The sequence below is a fragment of the Balaenoptera acutorostrata genome, chromosome 3 (assembly GCF_949987535.1).
Source record: "Balaenoptera acutorostrata chromosome 3, mBalAcu1.1, whole genome shotgun sequence".
Classification (NCBI taxonomy): Eukaryota; Metazoa; Chordata; class Mammalia; order Artiodactyla; family Balaenopteridae; genus Balaenoptera; species Balaenoptera acutorostrata.
Genome location: NC_080066.1, coordinates 173,646,698 through 173,657,578, shown reverse-complemented (window position 1 = coordinate 173,657,578; position 10,881 = coordinate 173,646,698). Strand labels below are relative to the sequence as shown.

General features: G+C 55.1%; 1 protein-coding gene across 1 annotated transcript; it reads left to right on the top strand.

The window, feature by feature from the left end:
• Positions 1-2,367: 2,367 nt before the first annotated feature.
• Positions 2,368-10,674, top strand: SERPINA3 (serpin family A member 3). Its single transcript, XM_057543825.1, is given in 8 exon segments — positions 2,368-2,447; positions 3,086-3,270; positions 3,801-4,141; positions 4,143-4,455; positions 6,139-6,412; positions 9,105-9,255; positions 10,292-10,422; positions 10,424-10,674. Coding segments are annotated over 6 exon segments (1,269 nt in total). The 5' UTR covers positions 2,368-2,447; positions 3,086-3,270; positions 3,801-3,802; the 3' UTR covers positions 10,485-10,674.
• Positions 10,675-10,881: the final 207 nt, after the last annotated feature.

The following is a 10,881-nucleotide window of genomic DNA, read 5'->3' as shown; positions in this document are numbered from 1 at the left end:
GCAGTCTTAATTGGAATGCGGGGCAAGCCTGTGGCATCAGAGGCCGGCGTGACATTGCAACAGCCTGAGGTGCGCCGTGTGTTCTCCCGGGGAAGTTGTCCCTGGGTCTCAGGACCCTGGCAGTAGTGGGCTGCACAGGCTCCCAGGGGGCGTGAAGATAGTGACCTGCGCTTGCACACAGGATTCTTGGTGGCAGTGGTGGCAGTGTTAGCGGTTCATGCCCATCTCTGGGGTCGGAGCTGATAGCCGTGGCTCACGCCCATCTCTGGAGCTTGCTTAGGTGGTGCTCTGCTGTCTGTGGGCACACAGAGCAGGAATCCCCTCTCCTCGTGCACCCCAAAACAATGGTCTCTTGCCTCTTCGGCAGCTCCAGACTTTTTCCCAGACTCTCTCCCATCTAGCCGTGGCTCACTAGCCCCTTCAGGCTGTGTTCACGCAGCCAACCCCAGTCCTCTCCCTGCGATCCGACCGAAGCCTGAGCCTCAGCTCCCAGCCCCCGCACCGGCCGGCGGGGGAGCAGACAAGCCTCTCAGGCTGGTGAGTGCTGCTCGGCGCCGAGCCTCTGTGCGGGAATCTCTCCGCTTTGCCCTCTGCACCCTTGTGGCTGCGCTCTCCTCCGTGGCTCCGAAGCTTCCCCCCTCCGCCACCCACAGTCTCCGCCCGCGAAGGGGCTTCCTAGTGTGTGGAAACCTTTCCTCCTTCACAGCTCCCTCCCACGGGTGCAGGTCCCGTCCCTATTCTTTGTCTCTGTTTTTTCTTTTTCTTTTACCCGACCCAGGTACGTGGGGAGTTTCTTGCCTTTTGGGAGGTCTGAGGTCTTCTGCCAGCGTTCAGTAGGTGTTCTGTAAGAGACGTTCCACATGTAGATGTACTTCTGATGTATTTGTGGGGAAGAAGGTGATCTCCACGTCTTGCTCCTCCGCCATCTTGAAGGTCTCTCCCACTTAGTCTATTTAGACATGCCCTCCTTTCTCAAGAAAGGGGGAGTGTATCAACATGCAAATTGAGCTATATACACATAATTGAGCTGTATTGCATTTTAAACTTATCTGAGTTTGTGTTTGGAGATTCCTATCATATACACACACTTGCAAACAAACATAAAAAAAATGACATAAAAGAAATACAAGACAATGTTTGCTAGGGCTGTCCCAGAGTCACACAATTCTGGGGAATATTTTCAAATATTCTTCTTTCCATTTTCTGGGTTTTTACATGACTCTCAATGAGTAAATCGCAAAAAGGGGGAAAAACCAAGAAGAGTCGATTTTTTTTCTAAAAAAGAACAATAGTCATGAGTATTTTTCAAAGTCCCTTTTTATATATTCTGAGCTTTCACACATTCCTCAATGAGTTTTATTAAACAGGAGAAAACACTCTCAAGGGAAATTTTTTTTTGTTTATTTTTAGTTTAGTTTTTTTTTTTTTTTTAAGGGACCAAAAGCAGTTTCTGTAACTAGGTTGTTCAAATAGATGTAATAAATCTTGTTATCAGAAATGATCATCTGCCTATTTGCAGTCTGAGGACAGAACACTGTGTTGTCCCCACAGACATTTCACAAGCAGGGGAGGAGATCTTTGCGGGATAAATAGACAGCAGTGCCCATGAAAATCCAGCATCCCAGGCAGGTGGCGGCTCTGGATCCACTCCCCACATCCCGCTCTCCCAGGCAGTTAATCCGTGATGCTCCCACATTTGGAGAAAGGGACCCCTTTCTTAGGGTGGTTCTAATACTCTGCACGGGGCCTGTGGAACATGAGGCAGGAGGGAGGCGGGAGGACCTGTGTCGCGATGCTGGGAGGGTTCTGCACCCTCTGAAGACCAGTCTTCTCTCTGGGTCTCAGTTTTGATTCTGCAAAGGGAGGAACATGCCACCAGGGCTTCTGGTGTCATTTCTTCCTTTGACTCTGGGGGATTCTTTTCTTTTCTTTAATATTTATTTATTTATTTGGCTGCACTTGGTCTTAGTTGGGGCACTCGGGATCTTCGTTGCGGCTTGCAGGATCTTTAGTTGCAGCATGTGGGCTCTTAGTTGCAGCATGCAGGATCTAGTTCTCTGAACAGGGATCGAACCCCAGCCCCCTGCATTGGGAGCAGAGTCTTAAACACTGGACCACCAGGGAAGTCCCTCTGTGGGATTCTGATTCGAGCCAGCTGTGCACCCCATATAGCTGTGCATCCGCCGCCAGGGTCAGAACTCCCACCAGGGCCATGAGGCACGTCTCCTTGTCTGGCACAGGGCGCTGCTCTCAAGACAGCCGGGCAGACAGAATTAGTGCACTGGGTCCCTCTGGGCAGAGGCTGCAAGGTCTCCAGGCAGGTTTCCTGGGCTACACCATCCCTAAAGGGCCCCGCAGCCAAGAAGACAGGAGGTGAGTCTGTCCAGCACTGAAAAGACCGACTGCTCAGAAATAGAGCCAGCCCTCCAACCAGGCCAAATACACAGGTACTATTTCTCCAGAAATAATTTTGGGGATAATGTTTGACTCTTTTTTTAAAGAAACGGTTGCATCAGCACTGAGGAAACTAACATTTGGGGCAATTGATCACCTCTGTCCCCAGGCTTGTCCGAAGGCCTCTCCACCGGCCTCTGGATGAGACTCAGCTCAGCTCCCTCCCCTCCACCCCCTCCTACCTCTCCTCCCCCTCCTCTGCCTCTTTTCTCTCTCTCTTCCTCTCTCCTCCCCTCCCCCCCAGCAGCCCTTTCTCCTCTGAACTCTGAGATGAGGGGCCAGAGGCTGAAGGTAAACAATCTTGTTTGCTGAGGTCACCAGCTTTGAACTGCGTCTCTACTGGAGGCTTCCAGGCAGTAGCTCTGTCCCCTGTCCCCACGGATCACAGCTCTGGCTTGTAAGGTCCTAAAGAGGGTGGCATGTGGAGGTGACACCATTGGAACTCTTCTTATGAGCCCAGCACCTTCATACTTCATGTCACCTGAGCCATTCAACATGGACAGAGATGGGAATTGAGGCTCAGAGAGGCTCAGTCACTTGCTTGTCACCACACAGCACTCACAAATGGCCAAAATGAAATCCTTGCCCAGGACTCTGAGACTCTGAGCCCACTCTGCTTTCTCCCCACTAGGAGGCTTTTCCAAGCTTACAGTGGAATCAACCACCATGTGTTCACCTGGCTGGGGCTGAAAAGAACACTCTACCCTCCTTGTTCTTTACACCAACCCTCATCAGGGTCACCTAGGCTCCAGCACTGCTCCCGCTGCTTGTGGTGACCTCTCTCACTGAACCCTCACTGCGACCCAGCACCACGATGTGAGTGCCTCCCTAAGGTCACACGCTTGTCATCAAGAGGCCGGGAGAGTTGCTGTGCCCTCTGACTCAGTCCAGGGCTCCGTCCTGGGGGGCAGACAGGGGACAGAGTGGAAAAGGAGCCCCTGCTTCCTAGTCCCCCCTGACGGTGGCTGCTCTCTGAGCAGGAGGGGGGATGGGTTCTCACTGGACAGCACCTCACACCCATCACCAGCTTCCCCTCTTGGAGGCAGGCAACCCAGGCTTCTCACCCTCGCTCCTCCACTTGCTTGCTGGGTGACCTTGGAAAAGCCCCTTTCCCTCTCTGTGCCCAGTTTCTCCATTGGGGAAATTGGTAACAATTACAAGACTTGCTTCAAAGGGTGAGAGGGAGCCCAAAGCCTCCTCACGTATGTTGGGAGCCCAGGAGGGTGCCTAGAACTGGGAGGTCACAAAGCAGCAGAGGCAGAGAGAAGAGAGACCATGTGGGGACAGTGGGTGGTGGTTGGGACATCATCTGACACACCGAGACTTAAAGGAGCTTTGCTTTTCAGAGATGAGGGCAGAGGGAATGTCCCCCCTCCTGGCTCTGGGGCTCCTGGTGGCTGGGCTCAGCTCCAGTGTCCACTGCCTCCCAGGGGGCAGGCTTGACCCGGAGGATGTGACCCCAGAGGACCAACACAAAGGGGCGCCTGTGGACGACCACACATTCGTCTCCAGCAACACCGACTTTGCTTTCAGCCTCTACAAGCAGTTGGCTTTGAAGACCCCCAATGAGAATGTTATCTTCTGCCCCCCGAGCGTCTCCATGGCCTTGGCCTTCCTGTCCTTGGGGGCCCGCGGACCCACCCTGATGGAAATCCTGGAAGGCCTCAAGTTCAACCTCACAAAGACCCCCTGAGACAGAAATCCACCAGGGCTTCCAGCACCTCCTGCAGATGCTCGGCCGACCCAGCAACCAGCTGCAGCTGAGCGTGGGCAACGCCATGTTCGTCCAGGAGCAGCTGAAGCTTCTGGACAAGTTCAGGGACGATGCCCGGGCGCTGTGTGCCTCCGAGGCCTTCTCCACCGACTTCCGGGGTTCCGACACTGCCAAGAAGCTCATCAATGACTATGTGAGGAATAAAGCCCAGGGGAAAATTGTGGAGTTCTTCAAGGACCTTGACAAGCTCACAGAGATGATCCTGGTGAATTACATCTTCTTTAAAGGTGGGTGGCCAGATTGGGGTTCGGGAAGATAAACAAAATTAGTTCTGAGGCTCCAGGACTATTTCTCTTCTGGCTCAGCCACCTGTGTTGTTAGCAAACCGTTACAGAAGGGGCTCCCCACGGCTTAAGGGAGCTTAGGCACCAAGCCCCTGCCCCGACCATAGGTTTTGTCTACTTTAGCGTTATCCAAATTCCACTTCTCTTTACAGGACATAAGTGCAGAGGAGCCACTACTTTGTGTGAAGCAGAGAGAGACTTTTTTTTCTGACTTAAACTTGCCCGGCTGCCCAAAGAAGAAGCTGTGCTTTCAGCTCTCTCCGGGGTGGCCGGGAACTCCAGGCTCCTTCCTGATGAGATGCTTTCGGACACGCTCAGGAAGGCGTCTGCTGTGCGCACCGTGGGCTCTGTCTGACCTGGGCTCCCTCTAAGGGGCTTGGTCTCCGGGGCTTAAGGTGGGGCTGGTGGCCATCTTCGCGGTGTGACAGCCTCTGAGGAGCCTGGGCACCCCAAGGTTCTTCAGTTGTGCGCTTCTAACATCTTGAGGGTGGAAATGTCAAGGCCACCAACTGGGGAAAGTCTCAGGGGAGGACAATATCCAGGGCAGTGTATTTTCCCAGATTCTAGTTGGACCAGTGCCCAGTCCCATTGATAGAAACTCGATATTGCAAACCTCAGCCCGGAAATTCATAAGGGTCAGAGTGAAGGCAGATAATTTCATACATGGAGCCAGTAGTGCAATAGAGACCCAAAATAGATAAGGACACAAAAAACTATCATCGAATCTGGGCGTGGTCAGGTGCCTAAGAGACACTAGTTGTGGGGAAACAAGTTAGCCCTGTGCCGGGGGCTCCTGGCAGAGCCCAGGGCTATCCTTCCTGGGTCTGTGTTTTCATCTATAAATGAAGGCACAGAATTGCATTTCTTTGGAAAAGGAAACCAGGCCAGGCCTGCTACATTTGTTCTTCGAGTCTCCTGTGCTTTCCCCTCCTACAACCCTGCCCTGGTCTAGGACTTTCTCCTCCCAAATCTCCCCCCCAGGGGCACCCCAGCCAGCCTGGAGTTCCCTCAGCTCCTGCCTGTAACCCCTGGGACACAGGCAGGGGTGGAAACAAAGCAGGAAGCGGGGGTGGATACACACTCCATGAAGCCCCAGGGCCCTGATCTCCCCAAGAAGCCCCATCACTGGATGCTCCATCCTCCTGGGGGGAGACCCGAGCCCTCTCCTCTACCGACCCCGCCCTGCCCTCCTGCTCCCCATGGGGCCCCTGCTTCAGCCTGGCTCACAAGGCTGCGGGGACATGTGCCCTCCCTGCAAAGCCAGCGACTAACCACTGGTCACTAACACTGTTCCCTTTAAGGACCAGGAGCTCCCATTTCTCCCCAGGCCTAACCTCACCCCATCTCTCCCTTGCCCTCTCCTGTTCCTCTTGGTTTCTCATGTAGCACAATTAACCTGGTTTTTTTCGTGACCCCCTTTCCAATCCAGACCTGTGGGGTCACCCCCATCCCCAAGGGCCTACCCACCTACCCAGGTATATTTGCAAACCTAGCAGGGCCATCCCTAGAGGCACGTGGGGGGCTGCTGGTGTGGGGAGGGTCTTCCCCGCTCAGGGACCAGGGCAGAGGAGGGAGCAGCCGGCAGCCCTTGCACCAGAGACCCCTCACCTGTCCCTCCACCTCTAGCCCAGTGGAAGAAGCCCTTTGATCCCAGCCGTACTTATAAGTCAGAGTTCCACGTGAGCGAGAACAGGACGGTGGAGGCGCCCATGATGACCACTGGGGGCCTGGAAACGCCTTACTTCCGGGACGAGTCGCGGGCCTGCACCGTGGTGGAGCTCAAGTGCACCCGCAATGACACCACGCCCCTCATCCTCCCTGACGAGGGCGAAATGCAGGACCTGGAGGCCGACTTGCTCCCAGAGACGCTGAGGAGGTGGAGAGACTCACTGCAGCCCAGGTGACTGTCCCCAGGACCCGGACCTGTGGGCCCACCTGCCTTCTCGGTCCTTCCCCCTCTTCCTGGACCCCGGACCCGCAGCCCCCGGGCCTCAGTAATGTCCAGGGGTGGGGGCAGAGGTGGGAGGGCCTGTCCAGGGGTGACCTTGCCCTTGGCTGCCTGCGTGGCTCTGGGCCTGAACTGTTCCTTCTCTAAGAAGATGACATCAGAGGGGGCGGGGCTGAGGGTTCCTCTGACACTAACATGCGCTGCGTCATGGGGGTCCTCACACAGCCCCCGACACTCGTGCTGTTCTCTCCGTGGCTCCACCTCTTGCAGGTGGAGGAGGGCGGATGGAACTGGGATCAGCTGGGGGCTCAGGTGAGACAGACGCTGAGCATCAGCTTTGCACTGGCTAAACACTAATTCACTCATTTATTCATTCAACCATTCAGCACTGTTTTCACAGTTTAATTGAGAACCTACTATGTGCCAGGGACTATTTTAGACTCTGAGGGTAGGTCAGCAAATAAAACATTAAATTCTCTGCCCTCATGAGCTTGCTTTGTGATTGAAAGAGACATACAAGAAATAAATGTAATAAATTACTTGATGGGTTGAATGGTTAGAAATGGGGAGGCCGGATAGTAAAGCACAGTAAAAAGAGTAAGAGAATTGGACCTGCGAGTAGTTTGTGATTGTAACTAGGGTGGTCATTAGGTGATGTCTGAAGTGAGGGTTGAGCCATGTGAATATGGTGGGGAAAAGCATTCCTGGCCAAGGGAACAGCCAGTGCAAAGCCTGTAAGACAGGAGGGAGCCTGGTGTGGTTGAGGGTTAGTGAGGCCAGAGCAGCAGAGCAGAGGGAGTGAGAGGGAAAGCTGGGAGAGGTCAGGACCCCATGGGGGCTCAGGTCATGTGAGGCCTTGCAGACCCCTTAACTCCTCCCCCACCAAGGGAAATGTACAGTTCTCACAAGGTTTTGGGCCAAAGAGTGGATGATCTGAGTCATGTTTTAAACGGATCACTCAGGTGGTCCAGTGGAGAACAGACAGCAGAGGACAAGCATGGAGGCAGGGAGGGCAGCCAGGAGCCCAGTGCACTCACCCAGGGGAGCCGCTGGGGGTGGACCAGAAGGAGCCGGGAAGGGTGGGAAGGGATCGGGTTCTGGATAAACTGAGGGCAGACACACAGGCCAGGACATGGAATTCAGGAGACCAATAACAAGGGGGACAACAGAGGAAGAGGCACTTCTGGGCGCAGTGTCTGCAGGGGGCCGAGGGGAGGGTGTGTGGGCAGCTGCGCAGGGGCGGGGGAGCCCCAGACCCAGAGTCCCAATCGCAGGCTCACAGTCCCCCAGCCACTCCCTGTGCTTCTCTGGGGCTCAGCTCCCTACTGAGAGGGGAGGGGCGTCCTGACCCACTGTCCTGAGTGGGAGGTTCTGCAGATCCAAGGGGGGGAATGGGTGTGAAGGGCACTTTATAAACCGCAAGGGGCGAGAGACCTGCCTAGATGTGACATTGAGGCTGCAGTCCCTTCCCCAACCCCTGTCCAGGGGATCGGACGCCTTGGGGCTGCCTGACTCTCAGCCCCTCCTCACTGCAGCTCCCAGGAGACCCCAGGACACGGGGACCCACCCTCCCCCTGCATGTACTCCCTTCCCAACCTTTTCCTTCCTCCAATACCAAGAGCTACCACAGGGCAGGGGCTCAGTGAATAGTTGTAAATGGATAGAATATTCATGGGACATCTTTGATTTACAAGCACTGGGGGAACAAGCATCTACACATTCCTGGCCCATAGAGGGCGCTCACTAAGAATCTGTTGAATGAATGGATAAAGGAGGGGGGGGCAGGGAGGGAGGGCGGAAGGAAAGATGGACTCTGAGGAGGACTAGGCACCTCCTGCTCCCAAGGGACTCAGAATTTAATGGGAGCCACAGCCTCCTCGTGTTTGGCATCTGTAAGAGCTGACACCGTGACGAGAGTCTTAAGGGAAATAGAGACAAAGAGAGAGGAGGCCTGGGGGTGGGAGACAGCATCTGTTGCTCCAGGAACCTGCGGCCACCTCTGCTCAGAAGCAGACACACCCCTGCCCTCAAGGGGCTCACTGGGAAGACAAGATAGAGATGTTGGATTGGTTGATTCAGGTCCCCAAGGCCCTTGAATGCAGCCCCCAGCCCTCCATGTCCCCCCCAAGCCCCTTCCCTGCCCCTCCCCTCCCCACTGCCCACACTCAGGCTGCCTCTGTGCTGTGGGGCAGCCCTTCTTTCTTCCCTTTTTCCTGCAAGTGCATCCACCTGCCTCTTGGACTCCTTTTTGCCCAGTCAGCTCCTTCCCCTCCTCCAGGACTCAAGCTCCATGCCACCTCCTACAGGAAGCCTTCCTGGTGCCCTTGGAGCAGCCGCCCCAGCACAGTCTCCCAGCTGCTGGAGTCAGGGTGTTTCCTGTGCCCTACAGGCTTGCAGGGGAGAAGCAGGGCCAGGTGTGGCGCTGGTGCACTGCCTGGCATGTTAGACTCCTGCAGATGGGAATGCATAATTAACAGATTAAGGAGAGTAAGCAGGACGGGTGAAGAAAATGTGGAAAAGAGTCCTTATTTCCAGCGAGAAGCGGGTGGTTGGAGCGGAAACCAAGGAAGACCACGCCAAGACGTGGGAGAAAGGCGGGCTCTGAGTCCAGCAGACGTTCAGGTTTATTTTTCTCATTTCCTAGAACAAGAGTTCACCTCCTCCTTCCAAAGTTTTCCATCTCCAGTGATTACGATCTGCAAGACATCCTTCCCCAGATGCGCATGGGGAAAGTCTTCCCCCCGGCAGCTGACCAGCCAGGGATTAAAGATGCAGAGGCTCTGGTGGTTTCCCAGGTGGGTGTTTAAACTTTGGACAATTCATCTCCACGTGGGAGCTTGAATGATGAAGGCCAGCCAGACTTTTGGGTAAACTTGAATGAGTAAAATAACTATTTCTCTTTACTCAGTCACCCTCCCCGGACTCCTCAGAAGGGCTTGGTTACAACCATCCTGGGGGTGGTCCCACCTTCCCTGCAACATATTGTGACATGGAAGCCCATCTAGCGGGAGGGCCTGGGGTGGAATCAGCTGTGAACCCCCGTCTCATGCTCCAACTTTTACTGCCTATGCGATAAATAATTCAAGTCCTGTACCCCTCACTTTCTTCATCTTTAAAAGGAGCATGATAGTTCTTGGCTCATGTGCTTTGCCTAGCAGAGCAGGTAAGAGGTAATAGGCACTAACAATGGCTACAGGGCCATTGTGATGGAAATATACTGAGCACAGGACAAGAACACCAGGGCCCCTGGTACTGTGATCCTAGAAGCAGAGAAGTCAGAGTGAATGGGGGAGGCTGGGCAGCCCTGAAGTCTCCCCTGCACCCCACCTGCCAAAGGACCTGGTAAAGGAGGCGCATGTGCCAAGGGGCCTGCGGGGTCCAGGAATGGGAAGCCACATCCTATGCAAAGTAACCGAGCGCTAGGGCAGGAGAGGAGCAGAAAGCCGTGTCCGTCATCTGCTGCTTCCACATGTAGGGACTGTGGACCGTTGCCTGTGAGAAAAATGCCTTGCCTTGCCCCTCTCCCCTAAAATGGGGGGTGTTTTGGACTCAGACAGAGAGGGATCCAGATCAGGGAGCCCCTGCTCTTTTCCTCTCTGACTCTGAGCCCAGCACTCACAGCCTTTGACTGCACTTTGCACATCTGTGCATCACGAGTATGAACCGGCTGACAGGTTTGTTGGGAGAAACACACAAGTTGAACAGGTTGACAGCATAGTGACGGCCAGCGGCAGAAGGTGGATGAATGTCAGTCCCCTTAGAGGCCCTCAGGCAGCTGCTCACCTCCCACCCACCTCGTCTCTGGTGGGTAATGCTCGGGTGTCCCCACAGGTGGTCCACAGCGCTGTGCTTGACGTGGACGAGGAGGGCTCGGAAGGAGCTGCTGCCATGGGAAGCAACTTGATCTACAAGACTGGAGAAGTGATCACTGTGCATTTCAACAGGCCCTGTATGTTTCCCACACAGTAAAGACACCCAGAGCGTCATCTTTTTGGGCAAAGTCACCAACCTCAGTCAAGCCTAGAGCTCTCCACTGAGTGGCGGGTCCCCTCGCTAAGGAGCTGGGTGCCCAGCTCCCTGGGGGCAGCCTGGCCCCTGTGCCCCGAGGACCCAGACTGCCTGATCCCACCTGCTCACCCTTGGGAAGGTGACAGTGACTCTGCTGGGGGGTTCACATGCCCAGGGAGTCTGTGTCCTGGTTAGAAGGAGGCTCTGAGCCCTACAACAGCAATAAACCACCTTCCTTGGACTGGACTCTTTCCTGTGTGTCTCCACGCTGATCTGCCTGACTCCATGCTCCTGCCACTGCCTGGGCCCCGAGGCCAAGCCCCCCGACCTCCCAGACACACTCAGCCCACCCCAGACTCTGGGCCCCTCTGTCTCAGCCTCACCAGCCAGCCCAGGAGCAGGCTTTGTGCTTG